This window comes from Salmo salar, chromosome ssa01 (genome assembly GCF_905237065.1).
Source record: "Salmo salar chromosome ssa01, Ssal_v3.1, whole genome shotgun sequence".
NCBI lineage: Eukaryota > Metazoa > Chordata > Actinopteri > Salmoniformes > Salmonidae > Salmo > Salmo salar.
The window spans coordinates 36,929,575-36,945,540 of record NC_059442.1 but is presented as its reverse complement, the minus strand read 5'-3'; the positions used below and the strand labels follow the sequence as shown (position 1 = coordinate 36,945,540).

General features: G+C 44.4%; 2 protein-coding genes across 12 annotated transcripts in view; both read left to right on the top strand.

Annotated features, from left to right (window-relative positions):
• The window catches only part of LOC106601027 (apoptosis-stimulating of p53 protein 1), a 45,522-nt gene extending 39,425 nt beyond the window's left edge, over window positions 1–6,097 (top strand). For 7 of the 11 annotated variants that reach the window (XM_014192936.2, XM_045717393.1, XM_014192925.2 and 4 more), the window contains 8 exons: window positions 943–1,025; window positions 1,369–1,798; window positions 2,029–2,798; window positions 3,054–3,194; window positions 3,437–3,570; window positions 3,742–3,908; window positions 4,180–4,379; window positions 4,786–6,096. In XM_014192936.2, coding sequence (XP_014048411.1) covers window positions 943–1,025; window positions 1,369–1,798; window positions 2,029–2,798; window positions 3,054–3,194; window positions 3,437–3,570; window positions 3,742–3,908; window positions 4,180–4,379; window positions 4,786–4,827 — 1,967 coding nt within the window. In that variant the 3' untranslated portion in view covers window positions 4,828–6,096. Of the gene's footprint in view, window positions 1–942; window positions 1,026–1,368; window positions 1,799–2,028; window positions 2,799–3,053; window positions 3,195–3,436; window positions 3,571–3,741; window positions 3,909–4,179; window positions 4,380–4,785 lie in introns of all 11 variants that reach the window. The other 4 variants (XM_014192916.2, XM_014192891.2, XM_014192965.2 and 1 more) reach the window with 2 other exon arrangements.
• A 227-nt stretch (window positions 6,098–6,324) lies between these two features.
• Window positions 6,325–9,139, top strand: LOC106601062 (L-serine dehydratase/L-threonine deaminase). The gene is made up of 7 exons (XM_014192976.2): window positions 6,325–6,699; window positions 7,139–7,178; window positions 7,259–7,398; window positions 7,543–7,631; window positions 7,918–8,145; window positions 8,257–8,387; window positions 8,578–9,139. The coding sequence occupies exons 1-7, from the start codon at window positions 6,547–6,549 to the stop codon at window positions 8,769–8,771; spliced, it is 975 nt and encodes a 324-aa protein (XP_014048451.1). The 5' UTR covers window positions 6,325–6,546; the 3' UTR covers window positions 8,772–9,139.
• Window positions 9,140–15,966: the final 6,827 nt, after the last annotated feature.

The following is a 15,966-nucleotide window of genomic DNA, read 5'->3' as shown; positions in this document are numbered from 1 at the left end:
TAGCATGCCATTTCAGGCTCAGCCTTAGATGATGTAGCGCCTCTAGTGCTCACCTTTAATAGGACCGGGCAGTTGTAATGTTTGAAAGGGAGAGTAGCAGTGGCTTAGCTGGCACAGACACTGCAATAGGTTTAATAGGAAGCCTGGCAGGCAGACAGATAGGATGCAGGGAATAGTTTACCTCCAGACAGACTATGTCTCCAGGAGAGCTGAGCGAGAAGAGAGGGAGAGGGAGTGAGAGAGAGATCCTCTTGGAGTGATAGACATTCTCTAATCCCTTTAACCTGATCTAAACCGGATCAGAAACGGGGACAGGACTAAAATACACACAGCACATACTCCTTGTTATTAGAACTGACACTGTGTCCCTCAGGTCAGTCTGTCCTGCAATATAGGTATGGAGGTCACCCTGTTCCTGTACTGTACCAGTCTGTATGAGACTAATCTCTAGTGGACAGACTATATAAACGGTACTGGAGATCTGTCATGATTTCGAATTTTGGAAGGGGAGGCAACATTTGGACTCTAACTTGCAAAGAGAGAGGGTGGAGCTCTTCCGGTTCCGATCCTCTTCTCTTAACACATATGTACCCAGAACTTAATCGAGCATCTGACCAACTACGCAAGACTTTAGTTCTGGGTTAACCGAGATTAGTATGAGACACAAGGCAAAGAGAGCAACGTGATCTAGAAATGGAAACGTATTAGCTACAGGTACTAGTTCTTCAAATACAGTGTTGTGTGTGTGTGTAACTGTACTTTCAGTTGCTCATTTAGACTACCGTCAACATTCTATCGCTCACTTCTCAAGACAACTAGAAAACCACAGCCCATCTTCCCCAACCTTTATACTGATACACAAACTACCGGTCCTGCTGTCTCTCCCCCTTTTTATCTCTTGCTTTTCTCACTCAATCCCTCTCTTCTCTACACCTCCTGTAGCCAATGATGCAGTGTGGCCCACCCTGAGTAAAAGTATCTCCTCACGCCAACCTTCAGATTGGAGGAAAACCAGCCCAGACCAGGTGAGATCCCTACTTCACCTCCCACTACTACGGTCATTGAGTACCTCTCGATAGTCTAAAGGGGCTTCCTATCATCATCTCCTCTCCTTCACCTGCACTGTTATTCTATAACTAACCACGAAAAGCAAATTCCTGGTAGGCATTCTCCACCATTTTGCTTTCACAGACCCAGTTTTTTTCAGATCAATAAGGACGAAGGAGAGGACACAAGTAGAGAATCCACTTTAGACTACTGAGACGCAGCCATTCACTTTTTGCTCTTTCACACATTCCTTGGATTCTCTCCTTCCTACTGTCCTACATGGACATCTGTCTAACTGGTTCACTGTATTTCCCTCCACAGAGCCTTGACTCCAGTAAGCTACCAGGAGGATCCGTGTCCAAACCACCACCCATCTACGGCACTTACCCTGCACCTACTGGCCACCCGTCTATAGTCTGCTCTACCAGCTCCCTTCCCAGGTCTGCCCCTGCCACCTTAGCCTGGCAGCGCTCAGCCCCAACCCCTGCACCTCCTGGTTCCTCCTCCCAGCAGATCCAGCAGCGTATCTCTGTCCCCCCCAGCCCCACACCCCAGCCGGGCCAGGGAGAGAGGCCTGACCCCCCGCTGGCTGTGGCTGTGAGGCCCTACGTCCCAGACAGGTCCTCCTCCAGGCCTCAGTCCCCCAGGAAGGGCCCAGCCACCATGAACTCCTCCTCCATCTACCACATGTACCTGCAGCAGCCTGCAGCCAAGAGCTACCCAGTAGGAGGCAGATCTGCTGTCAAAGCAGGTAAACCCCTCAATATATTAACATGATATTTTGTAGAGTCAGTCAGACCTGGGTTCTTATAGTATTTGATTTCCTTCAAATAATGAATCTGCACTTGATTGAGCACAGTAGGACCAATGTAATAGTCCCAAAAGTGCAAACCCATTTGAATCCAGATAACGCTTGACTTTCCTGTTGGGTCTCAATCGGTATGGTCCTATAATAATATCTGTATCTCCTTTTGTTTGTAGTGTATGGGAAACCAGTGCTTCCCTCCAGCACCTCTCCCTCCCCTGTGCCCTTCCAACACGGGGCACTGTCCCCAGGAGGAGGCCTGGGGGGTGGAGAGGACATGGTGGACAGGGAAGGGGACACCACAGAGGGAAGACTCCTACCCCCTCCCAGTGTGGAGAACATCCCGCGGCCCCTGAGCCCCACCAAGCTGACCCCCGTGGCCCACTCCCCGCTGCGTTACCAGAGCGATGCCGACCTGGAGGTCCTGCGCCGGCGGTTGACCAACGCGCCGCGCCCGCTGAAGAAACGCAGCTCCATCACAGAGCCAGAGGGCCCCACCGGACCCAACATCCAGAAGCTCCTGTACCAGCGCTTCAACACCCTGGCCGGAGGCATGGAGGGCAGCAACAACACTCCGTTCTACCAGCCTGTCTTCATGGGTGGTGTCCTGGGATGTCCTGACATGGACAACATCAACACTGCTAATGGGAACCTGATGGAGACAGCCTCCCTTGTGGTCACTGCAGCAGAGGGTCCCAATTCAGACCATCGCCTGTCCCCTTCCTCTGACTCCAATGAAAATCAGCAGCAGAGGACCCCCCCACCCAGTGAGACCATTCCCTGCTTGCCCACCCCCCAGCCCAGCCTGGAAGACAACAACAACAACAACCAGCCTGGTCCTACCACCACCAGCACCACCTCCACTACAAGGCCCATCCCTGAGGCCTCGTCCCCCCAGCAGAAAGACACCTCTCCCCGGACTGTCACACCCCCGGCACTGCCTAAGGTAAGCCTGCGGCGCTACAGCTCCACAATGTAACAGCATGCTTCCTATTTTTAAGTCATAATTCATAGGGTCCAGAGTTTCTCCTGGTCAGGTCACACGGTAAACAAAAACTCCTTGAAAAAAAGAAAGTAATGACCAACTCTGACTTATGTTAGAGTTGCCATCAGAGTTGCAGACTTCACTTTCTTCACAGGAAAAACTCTCTGCCTTAGTCATGACATTAGGTAGAGAGTAACTCCCCTTTCTCTGTCTCAGCAGATCAAGAGGACTAACCTGAAGAAGCCTGAGTCAGAGCGGACAGGCCACGGGCTGCGGGTCAAGTTCAACCCCCTGGCCCTGCTACTGGACGCCTCTCTGGAGGGAGAGTTTGACCTGGTGCAAAGGATCATCTATGAGGTAATCATAGGCTCTTCAATTCAAACTATTATCCCAGAAGATAAATGAACTGTGTTGAGTCTTCTCATTTTACGTACCATAGACTGTCAGCATGTGAGGGATTTCAAACTGACTTCTAAATCATCTGCTCTTTTAACATTTTAACAGCTTTTGTGACAACTGTTGATGTAAAAAAGTCTTTATCATGATTATTTAATTGAATAATGAAATAAATGTGATTGATTGACCCTTTCACCATGCAGGTTGAGAATCCCAGCACAGCCAATGACGAGGGCATCACCCCCCTGCACAACGCTGTATGTGCTGGACATCACCACATCGTCAAGTTCCTGCTCGACTTTGGGGTCAACGTCAACGCTGCTGACAGCGATGGATGGTGAGGGCATACACTGTTTAAACCCTGCTGTGACCATTTCTCTTTACCTTCCTCTTTCACTTGATATTTCCTATTTCTTTCACCTTAGCTTTGCTCACCTGCATTTAAAATGGTCAAGACTACACAATGTCTCCATGAACGTCTCTCCTTTTGTGTCCGTCTTATATCCAGGACCCCACTACACTGTGCAGCCTCCTGTAACAGTGTACATCTCTGTAAGATGCTGGTGGAGTCAGGGGCGGCCATCTTTGCCACCACCATAAGTGACGTGGAGACAGCGGCTGATAAGTGTGAGGAGATGGAGGACGGATACACACAGTGTTCCCAGTTCCTCTATGGTGAGTGGTGTTATATAGAGAGACATGTGGCTCCTGAACACAAACAACCCATAGCCCCTACACCCTACACACTAGGCACTCGTGCTAGGATATGTAAAATTGCATAGGTATAAGCAATATGGTGAAAACTCCACCTAACCTATCTGAAGGCTCCAACGTTATTGTTTGGCCAGGGTTTTCTGGACAGGGCCATGGTTTTGTGTCAGGAAGGTTCAATAGTGTTTCCATGTGAACTGTGAAGTGACCCTCTTCCCCTCTATCCGCCCCCCAGGGGTGCAGGAGAAGCTGGGTGTGATGAATAAAGGGTCAGTGTACGGGCTGTGGGACTACGAGGCCCAGAGCTCAGACGAGCTGTCCTTCCACGAGGGAGACGCCATTACCACTCTGAGCCGCAGGGACGACGCTGAGACAGAATGGTGGTGGGCCAGACTGCATGACAAGGAGGGATACGTGCCACGCAACCTGCTAGGGGTAAGGCCAGCCACCATGATGGACACAACTATGGTCTAAATCATCAGGATGTTAATATGAATACCCAAGATGTTAAAATGAATCACCAGGATATTAATATGAATCACCAGGATGTTAATATGAATCACCAGGATGTTAATATGAATCACAAGGATGTTAATATCATAGAGATCCTTTAATTCTGTGATTGATGTGGTGTATTTATGCTTATATACAATGTATAAGATATCACCAATCTTGTTTGAAATGACATGTTAATTAAATGTTAGTTGAAAGTGATAAGGAGCTTTAACCCAATGACAGAAGTGGCATCTCAAAATATTTGGTAATAAATCCTATGCCTGAATAAGCTGAATTTCCTTGATCTGAAAATAATATGAACAATAACGTTTTCTTCTTCTTACAGTTGTATCCAAGGATCAAGCCTAGACAACGTTCTCTGGCATAGAGAAGACTGTGCACGTTGCTGAGAAGATAGTGCACGTTGTTGTGCTGGGACTGGGCTCAGAGCTGACTAGACTTGCAGACAGTGGCAGCACCCGGACAGTGCCCTCTCTCTGTGTCAGTCTGTGCCACCCCAGAACAAAGGACAAGGGCCAGGGCATGGGCAGAGTGGCCTATATCTGGACAGACATACAGACAGACAGGCTTGGTATTGGTGGTCACTTACCAAATAGGAAGAAGAGCCAGCATACACCACCCGTAGATCCCTGTCTGCATTTAAGGTTTCGCTTTTCTCCCTGACTAAACAGACTTTTTCTCATTGGTTCATGAAGCAATGAAGCACCATTTTTACTTCTTTTTTTCAACAACACCCACCGCCCTGCCACCACCCCTCATTCAGAGAATACTCTGGGTCTGGGCTTCCCATTTCCCACTCTCACTCAGTGTTTTTCTCCTGTGTGTCAGTCGAGTAAGGACTTGAATGTGATAATTTCAGAGAAGGGAGCAGAGGACAGGACAGAGGCAGTCATGCGTTAGTGAATGTGGGTTTGAACTAAGTGCTGTTAGATGAAGATGGACAGTTACCCTGCAAGGCAAATCTTCATGGTTTCAGTGGAAGAAAGAAAGCAAGAGATAAGATAATGTTTTTATGAGATGAGAAATGGACAGGAAGAAATGTGACAGCAGGTGTTATTGAACGACTTTGAAGGCTGGTTAAAGCTACTGAAAGAGATGTGGAATGTTTAAAATAGTCATACAATGTTGGTTTTATTTTTGCGAACCAAAATGTGTTCTGAAGGAATGAGGGGAAGAGGAAGTGCTGGGATAGGAAAGTGAGAGGTGCAGTATTTTCTTATACAGATATAATAACTATGAAGCTAACTATGGGTGTGAATTGAAACTAAGCTCATCAAACACTCATAGTCCTACAGTATATAAATGCTTTATCACCCAAACAGGAGGTCTATAGTTAGGAACTCTCTTTGGCGTTTGCATTCATATTGAGTTAAATTTAGGCAGAAGTTTGTACATTGTGCTATTTTCCCTATTTTTGTTTCAGGTTGGTTGTTGTCTATTTAATACCCATCATGCAAATTGATACACAATTTCATCGCTGGCTTGATTTACTGGTTGTGTATTACAGTCTGCTGTATGGATGGGTTATGTGACATACAAAACTAACACCAATCAATATGCTGCAAAAAATGTAAATGTACACAATAAATAATTATTTCCCTTGAATGGGAGTAAAAAAAAAAGTGTAACAGAATGTTGTATGTTATAGTAATAACGTCTCACTATGCTATGCTTACTTACATTGGCTGCAGTTTTCATAGTCTAGCAAACAAGAGTTAATAACAGGGGGCGAGTCGATTAATTTTTGATCTATCCCACCTCCTTTTAAAGCTAAACATTAACGGATAGATATGGCAGTTTATGCAAAGGTCAGGGATAAATCATGTACTGATTGCCGCAGCAAGCTATCTTGTCACAAAGTTGCTCCGCCTACAAACAGAATATTGTTCTACAGTAGCCTACTTCTTGCCTATTATTGTCTTGTCATCCGCAACGGAATTGCAATCTGTTGACAGCGGTACATTGCGTCTCTCTGTGGATTGGGCACATTGGCGAGAAAAGAAAACCTGGATTTGCACATACGCAATTTACGCACTAGCATTCAAGGGGAGATCGAATACTTCCAACGTTGTTATCCTGAGCCCTCATGGCAAACCCAAAAGCCTTTCACATAAATAGCCCGTTTTTAGAGAGCATAGACATGTCAAAACGGACGGGGACCAATGTGTATTTAAAAATGGAAAGTTCCCAACCCTCCGGTTCATTCAAAATCCGTGGTATCGGACACCTCTGCCAAAAGGTAGGCATGTTCAAAGGTTTGAAGTAAAATGATCGTAAATCCAATTTACATTACATCTAATGACAACCATACTTAGAATAGAGATTTAGTAACATTTCAAAGATTAGCCTATTGTTTTACCCAAGTGATCGGCCTACATACTGGAAACAGACAACCTCACACGCACAAACCTTTGAAATTCTGCTCATCATGTAAAATATCCGCCATTATTATAGAGTTTGTTTCAGGTTTGTTTAGTACTGTTCAAACACTTGTGCGAGAACACCTCCTATTGTTGACCAGATACATTTTTATATAATGCTTCCTTGAGTTCATGATGGTAAGAACAGAGCAACGTTTCAATATATAAATCACACTTTCTCAGTTTGAATTAAAAAATAAATAAATACACATATCTGATCAATGGCATTATACTTTTTATTTTATTTTTTATTTCTAGGTTGCAGGACCAGAGTCCAAAGGAGTTGTTTGCTCTTCAGGTAGTAGACGATTTATATAATAATATTTCCAAGTGATCCAAACATTCCCCATTATGACAATATCTTTATGTTGTGTTCAGGTGGCAACGCTGGGATGGCCACAGCCTATGTGGCACGCAAACTAAACATACCAGCAACTATCATTGTGCCGTCATCCTCTCCTGAGCTGATTAGGGAGAAGCTGAAGGACCAGGGAGCCACGGTCAGAGTCGTCGGCAAGGTAATCCCGCCAATTAGTGACCACCTCTCCTCTCTAGTTTTTGCCAGCCTTATAACCGAAGACTGATTTACTTGTGGACTTTGTAGGCTACTCTGTTCCCCAAGGTGTTTGTTGCCATTTGTCTATCTCATTTTGCCTGTTCAGGTGTGGGATGATGCCAATGATGAGGCCCTGCGTCTGACCCAGACTGATGGCCTGACCTATGTCCCACCCTTTGACCATCCTCTGCTCTGGTGAGAAGATACTCCAGTCAGACCAGCCTTAAATGAGCCTGTAAGGGGCATGACTTCTAGAATGACCGACAAAGATCACAAATAATGGTTCAGATTCTGTGAAATTAACACCATTCTTCTCCTATTAGGAGTTGCTGTTGTCTTTTCTTTTGAATGGACAGTTTTCCCACCCCTTTTCCTCTTGTTTGTCTCATTTTTTGCCCCTTTCTATTTTGTGTAAACTGTATGGTGACACATTTGTTTGGAAAATACACTTTAAATATGATTTGATTTGATTCTCCCCCAGGCAAGGCCATGCCAGTATTGTGAGAGAGATCAAGGCCTCTCTTCCATCCAAGCCTGGGGCTGTAGTTTTATCTGTAGGGGGAGGAGGGCTGCTCTGTGGGGTGGTGGAGGGCATGAAGGAAGTGGGCTGGGCCAGTGTGCCCATCATCTGCATGGAGACTGAGGGAGCAGACTGTTTTTACGCAGCAGTAAAGGCTGGCAAGATAGTCACCCTCCCTGACATCACTAGGTGAGAAGAGAACAGAGATTACACTGAGATATTCATTTAGCATTATGTTATAGTCAAATATTTTCTATTCTATTCCATTGTAATGACCTGGCATGATGGTTGTATTGCCAGTGAGGCCAAGTGTCTGGGTTCGAAGACGGTGTGCAGCCAGGCCTTTGAGTACATTAAGGAGGGCAACATGAACATCATATCAGAGCTGGTCACTGACCAGCAGGCCTTGCAAGCAGTGGAGACCTTCCTGGGTGAGTGTTATACCAGACACCACTGTTGTCAGATGGCGCATTCTAGAATTGTTTTAAATGTTCAATACATCTCCATACATTACTCTGCTTTATTTGATGTATAGTTGTATCCTAAAAGAAATGTAGCTACTGTTACAACTACGACTAAAACTATTTGTGTGCGTGTGTGTGTGTCCGTCCGTCCGTCCAGACGAGGAGCGTGTGCTGGTGGAGCTGGCCTGTGGTGCTGCGTTAGCGGCTGTGTACTGTGGTGTCATCCAGAGACTGCAGGGTGAGGGCCGGCTGCCTGTTCCCCTAGCAGGACCCCTAGTCATGATTGTCTGTGGAGGGAGCAGCATCAACCAGGCACAGCTGGAACATCTCAGGAAGGTCCTCAACAGATGAACACAGAACATGGAGCTCCTAGGCTGAGTCTCAAATATCACCCTATTCCCTATATAGTTCACTACTTTTGACCAGGGCCTATAGCCTTGTCCTATAGTTGATCAAACAATAAAATAGTTGGCTACAGCACATACAGTATGGACGAGGCTATTGGATTTCCACCAGTAGGTCATGGCTCCAGACTGTTTTAATGAAAGGTTATGAGGACCGATTCATAATTGTTTTTTATTACAGCTTCTTACCCTGTTGTATACATTTTCACAATGTTGACTAATGCTGCCTCTAATTTCCCTGCTTTGCAATCAGTGTCAAATTTGGAAAATCTCTGACAACCTTTTATGTCTCATAGAATAAAATCTGAAATACAATTCAGTAGTGGTTATTATCTGTACATTTAATGCTTTGTTCAAATACAGTTACTAGTTGTTACCAGCAGGTGGTACTCCTTGTCGTTGAGAATTCCAACCAAAAGACCAATGGACTTGGTAGGCTATACTAAGAAGACAACCGTTGGTAGTAGGTGCCAGGCGCACTGGTTTGAGTGTGTCAAAAACTGCAACGCTACTGGGTTTTTCACGCTCAACAGTTTCTCGTGTGTATCAAGAATGGTCCACCACCCAAAGGGCATCCAGCCAACTTGACACAATTGTGGGACGCACTGTCTGTGAGTTAGACACCATCTCCCAAGCTACAGGGTCATAAGAAGCACCATGGAATAGCACCATTGCTTATGTGAGTTTATTGAATGTGACAGGTTTACCTCACACTTATGAAGCAGTTCACCAAGGCGCTAGGTCAGTCACAGTTCTAACAGGCCTTTCCAGGAAGAGAGTTGCTTCACAAATGTAAGTATTATTTCCCAGCATGACTAACAATTCAAGATTATAGTAAAACATTTAGTTTAAAAAAGAAATAAAATAAAGTAAGGTGCTTTTCCTCTTTTTGGACACTGATATGTTGTAAATGACAGTCATTGAGATCCACTATGAGGATGTGATTAAGCTTTAATTTCTTTGAAATGCTTTTTAATGACTATTTTCATAGTCTATTATCCCTCCCCCAGGGGATGGAGTCTTAAAGGATAATCTGCGATCAGATCAGAGACATTAGAGGATTGATTCCCCACCTCCCTTAAGAGGACATCTTCCCCCATATTCGCTGAGGTTGTATCCCAAGTTACACCCTATTCCTTATATAGTGTACTATTTTTATGGCCAAAAGTACTGCACTATATAAAGAATAAGGTGCCACTTGAGACGCAGCCTCAGCTATCAATGATGATGCCTTCCAGACAAGGAAAGTACAGGCTGGTACAATATTAGGTATAGACATTGGCATACTGTCACACCCTGACCATAGAGAGCCCTTGTTTCTCTATGGTGTAGTAGGTCATGGTGTGACGAGGGGGTGTTCTAGTTAAAAATTTCTATGTTGGTGTTTTGGTTTGGTTCCCAATTAGAGGCAGCTGGTAATTGTTGCCTCTAATTGGGGATCATATTTAAGTAGCTATTTTTCCCACCTGTGTTTGTGGGATATTGTTTTGTGTTTGTGCACCACGTAGTCACGTTTCGTTGGTCGTTTATTGATTTTTTTTTGCTTAAAGTTTCACTTTGTAATAAATATGTGGAACTCAACATCCGCTGCGCCTTGGTCCCGTTCTTACGACAACCGTGACACATACTAACTTCTTTCTTTATTGTAATGTACTTAAAGGAAGTAACGCTATAAGCAGTTTATTGAAACCTGTCACACGTCTAGCCTTTTAAGTGAAAATACACAATGTATTAGTAATGTTTACTGTGGATGAAATACATGTATGTTTGAGATATGAAAGATTTAAGAGCGAGAGCAAAGAGCTCCATAGTTTGCCTGTCTGCTAAAGAATGTTTCTTTGTTCTGTTAGCTAGGTCTAATACAGTAGACTAGTTCATGGAAATAGTGCTGCAGTCCAACTTTATTCATCCCAGTCATTTTTAAACAAAGCGTGACATATTATCCATCATGTTGTTTGTGTGCAGGTAGGAGCGCCAAGCTCAGAGCCACTGATGGGGCGGGTACTGAACCAATCATTAATCCTCCATCAATCACAACCTTTGATGTTTAGATGTAAGAGTGTAGGCAAGGCTTGATGGATTTTTCCTTTTGTTTAAAACTATAAATCAAGTGCTGGAAATCAAAACTTTGTAAAATAAATGTTTGTTTCACTTGCTGTATGTTCTATCTGCCTTATGAAGAGCTCATAGCTCGCACACATTTCCACAGTGAAGTTACAGGTTGTAGAGGCCTTGTCTGGTTGGCTTTGCTTAACAGTGGTGGGCAGCCCTCCTAACAAATGTATTGGTAGCAGGAATTTCATCAAAAGATCACTGTGAAGTCAACAAGTCTACATCTTTGACCTTTAGGTGAGGCAAATGAAAGTGACCGAATCATCACAAATGACTGGTTGAGTTACAGTACAGCTAAGTCAGAGAGAGAACAGAACAGACCTGTGAAGAGAACAGAGAGGAAAAAAAAGAAATCCAGGAATAAGCAGAGACCAGAGACAGAAACCTTAGTTTGAACTCTACAGTCGTGCCTGCCCTGCCTGACAACAAAGACCAGTTAGTCTGTAGAGGGTGCTTATTCCTGGAGCAATTTTACTGTGCTTTACTGACTGTACACTACATACCTCTATTAGCCCCCGAGCAGGGTACAATAAGCAGGCCTGGACAATTTAAATATTTACGCAATACTCCCAGGCCAACTTTTGGAAGTGCTGCCCTTCGTACATAAAGCAGACCCACCAGCCACTGACGTCACCCTATGCTTTAGGCCTGCATGCCTCCCTCCACTGGCTCTGGCTCTTGGAAAGGTGAGCAGAACAGAACCCCCCCCACACAAAATAAAACTCCTGAACCAACACTTGCAGTTGAGACATTTTTACATTCATCATCACTCCATCAAGGAAAATACCTTTTTTTTTAATAAAGAATAGATATCTACATACTCTACAGAAGACCTACACATTCAAGGGTTTTTCTTTATTTTGACTATTTTCTACATTGTAGAATAATAGTGAAGACATCAAAACTATGAAATAACACATATGGAATCATGTAGTAACCCAAAATATATTTAACAAATCAAAATATATTTTATATTTGAGATTCTTCAAACAGCCACCCTTTGCCTTGATGACAGCTTTGCACACGCTTGGCATTCTCTCAACCAGCTTCACCTTGAATGCTTTTCCTACAGTCTTGAAGGAGTTCCCACATATACTGAGCACTTGTTGGCCGCTTTTCCTTCACTCTGCGGTCCGACCATCTCAATCCCAAACCATCTCAATTTGGTTGAGGTTGGGGGATTGTGGAAGCCAGGTCATCTGATGCAGCACACCATCACTCTCCTTGGTAAAATAGCCCTTACACAGCCTGGAGGTGTGTTGGGTCATTGTCCTGTTGAAAAACAAATGAGAGTCCCACTAAGTGCAAACCTGATGGAATGGCGTATCTCTGCAGAATGCTGTGGTAGACATGCTGGTTAAGTGTGCCTTGAATTCTAAATATATCACAGACAGTGTCAGCAGCAAAGCACCCCCACACCATCACACCTCCTCCTCCATGCTTTTCGGTGGAAAATACTCCTGAATACTCCTGTTCACCCACACCACATCTCACAAAGACACGGTGGTTGGAATTCCCTGTAGCTCAGTTGGTAGAGCATGGTGTTTGCAACACCAGGGTTGTGGGTTTGATTCCCACGGGGGGCCAGCACAGAAAAAAAAAAAATGTATGAAATGTATGCATTCACTACTGTAAGTCGCTCTGGATAAGAGTGTCTGCTAAAATGACTAAAAAAAAAAAAATGTTAAAAAAAATTAAATCTCCAATTTGGACTCCAGACCAAAGGACACATTTCCACCGGTCGATTGTCCATCGCTCGTGTTTCTTGGACCAAACAAGTCTCTTCCTCTTATTGGTGTCCTTTAGTAGTGGTTTCTTTGCAGCAATTCAACCATGAAGGCCCAATTCACACAGTCTCCTCTGAACAGTTGATGTTGAGATGGGTCTGTTACTTGAACTCTCTGTGAAGCATTTGGGCTGCAATTTCTGAGGCTCTAATGAACTTATCCTTTGCAGCAGAGATAACTTTGTGTCTTCCATTCCTGTGGCGGTCCAGTTTCATCATAGCGCTTGACGGTTTTTGCGACTGCACTTGAAGAAACTTTAAAAGTTCTTGAAATGTTCCGTATTGACTGACCTTCATGTCTTAGAGTAATGATGGACTGTTGTTTCTCTTTGCTTATTTGAGCTGTTCTTGCCATAATATGGACTTGCTCTTTTACCAAATAGTGCTATCTTCTGTATGCCAACCCTACCTTGTCACAACACAACTGATTGGCTCAAACGCATTAAGGAGGAAAGAAATTCCACAAATGTACTTTTAACAAGGCACACCTGTTAATTGAAATGCATTCCAGGTGACTACCTTATGAGAGAATGCCAAGCATGTGCAAAGCTGTCATCCAGGTAAAGGGTGGCTATTTGAAGAATCTCAAATATATTTTGGTTAACACTTTTTTGGTTACTACATGATTCCATATGTGTTATTTCATAGTTGATGTCTTCACTATTATTCTATAATTTAAAAAAAACACAAATAAAACAAAACAATTAAATGAGTAGGTGTTTGTTACGCACGCCTCTAGTAAGAGGGAACGCAACACCCTGCTACAACTCAACTCTCCGTGGTGTGAAAGAGGTATGGACTGTAGGTGTGAGTAAGGATGACAAAAAGGCAGAGAATACCATTTACATTAGTTTGGGGAAAAGGGGCTGGACGAAAGCAAAGCAAGTAAATATTAAAGCCCCCTCTTACCTTACCTGCCTACTTAACTAAGTAGCACCACCTGGTGCACTAACCAAAATACAGGGGATGGTCCGCCCAGGTCTTTCCTAGTGTGCATAGACAACAAACTACTACGGGTAATGTATGCCCGCGGGCCTCTTGCCTAAACACTCCCTAGGTGCCTTCCCCTTCCCCCCCTGGGAACAAATGAAACAGTTCAATAATCAAAACACTGCATCCTATTGACACACAGACAACCAATCAGCTCCCTCAGCAACAACGAACACAGTACATACCAAAATTCTTAGTAACAGCCAACATGCTATAACCCTCAGCCATTAGCCTCCTCTCTCAGCAAATATCTCCCTCTGAGCAACAGAACACTGGCTTATATTGCTGGAGAAGAACTTGTTAATTGGAGACAGCTGCGTCCTGACGAGGAGGCGGGGTCAGCTCTCCAATCAGTAATGGGGGCCGACCAATCAGCTGCTTGGGGAAATTCAGGAAGCCATCCTGAAACACATACAAATACACAAACCACAACACAGAAACTTGGGAACGAAACACGCCCACCACAAAAATGCAAACATACAGTTTGCATTAAAAAAAACAACGCATCCCCAGTTACTAACCCGAGATAGAGCGTCGGAAACCACATTTGCCGAGCCCTTCACATAGGCTATCTGTACATTATATCCTTGTACAATCAGAGCCCAACGCATAAGGCAGCGGTTATGATTGTACATTTGTTTCAAGAACACCAAAGGATTATGGTCCGTGAAGACCATTACAGGCAAGGCACTGGAGCCCACATGTACCTCAAAGAACTGTAAGGCTAGCCATAAAGCCAGCGTCTCTTGTTCAATTGTGGAGTACCTTAACTGACACGAGTTGAACTTACAGGAGAAGAAACTGATGGGCCGATCCACTCCATCTTCATCTTCCTGCAAGAGAACCGCACCCACCCCCACTATACTAGCATCTACCTCCAACTTAAAAGGTTTGTCAAAGTTGGGGGCCGGCAAGCACTGGGGCACTACAAAGTTGCGCTTTAGCGGACTCAAAAGCATAGTTACAGTCCTTGGACCACTTAAATGGTACCTTGGGACTAAGCAGAGATGTAAGGGGAGCTACTACCGTCGAGAAATTCTTACAGAATGTACGATAGTACCCTACCATCCCCAGGAATCTACGCAACTGGCGGCGAGTCGTGGGAGCAGGGAAAGCAACAATTGCTTCCACTTTGCCAGTTACTGGGCGCACTTGACCTCGTCCCACTTGGTTCCCTAAGTAAGTCACTGTGGCCTTCCCAAACTCACATTTGGCCAAATTGAGGGTTAAAGAAGCATTCTCCAACCGCTGAAACACACTTTTCAAAGTGGAGAGATGATCAGACCAAGTAGACGAATGAATCACCACATTGTCAAGGTAAGCAGTACAATTCGGTACATCCGCTAACACAATGTTAACTAGCCGCTGAAAAGTAGCAGGTGCATTACACATTTCAAAGGGCATCACAGTGTATTGTATGAAGTTATCTGGCATAACGAAAGCCGAGATGTCAGAAGCTCGAGAGGTCAGAGGCACCTGCCAATAACCTTTTAGCAAATCTAACTTACTAACGTAAGCAGCAGAGCCAATTCTATCAATGCAGTCATCTAAGCGAGGTAGAGGAAAATAATCAAACTTTGTAACGTCATTTACTCGACGATAGTCCGTACATAAGCGAGACGTACCGTCAGGCTTAGGAACAAGAATACACGGGGAACTCCAGGAGCTGTTACTGGGTTTTGCCATGTCATTCTGTAATAAATAAGCAACCTCACTTTTCATTACCTCCCTTTTCTTTGCATTAACCCAGTACGGATGCTGACTTATAGGAACAGCGTTCCCCACATCCACGTCATGTGGACGTGCGACTTGGAATGTCCTGAAACACATTGAGAAAACTGTTTATCAATAGGATAAGATCCTTAGTTTGGTCGTTATCTAAATGTTCCATTTGAGAGGGTAACTTTTTCAGCATCTCTGAATTACATAAGAGTTCACACTGCTGTAACATATGGCGTAACTCCAATCCGTCCTCCTTATCCTCCTCTAGGTCCCAGCCAGGCTTCAGCACCACTGCAGCCACACTGGAGACGGCGGGCTGGACCGGCTTACTTGAGGAGCTGTTGGGAGAATCACTCACATAATATGCTTTCAGCATGTTAACATGACACACTCGGGAAGAACGCCTCCTCTTTATCACATAATTGGTGTCACTGAGTTTCTTTTCCACAAGATATGGTCCAGAAAAACATGCTGACAGAGATGAGCCAGGGATTGGCAACAAAACTAAAACTTGATCCCCTGGTGCAAAAGA

What these genes read in the sequence shown, in the direction of transcription:
- LOC106601062 (XM_014192976.2), top strand. Translation starts at nt 6,547, where the DNA reads ATGGCAAACCCAAAAGCCTTTCACATAAATAGCCCGTTTTTAGAGAGC. An exon ending in CGGTCAGAGTCGTCGGCAAG is followed by an intron (nt 7,399 to 7,542) that starts GTAATCCCGCCA and finishes TTGCCTGTTCAG; the next exon opens with GTGTGGGATGATGCCAATGA. An exon ending in ACCCTCCCTGACATCACTAG is followed by an intron (nt 8,146 to 8,256) that starts GTGAGAAGAGAA and finishes TTGTATTGCCAG; the next exon opens with TGAGGCCAAGTGTCTGGGTT.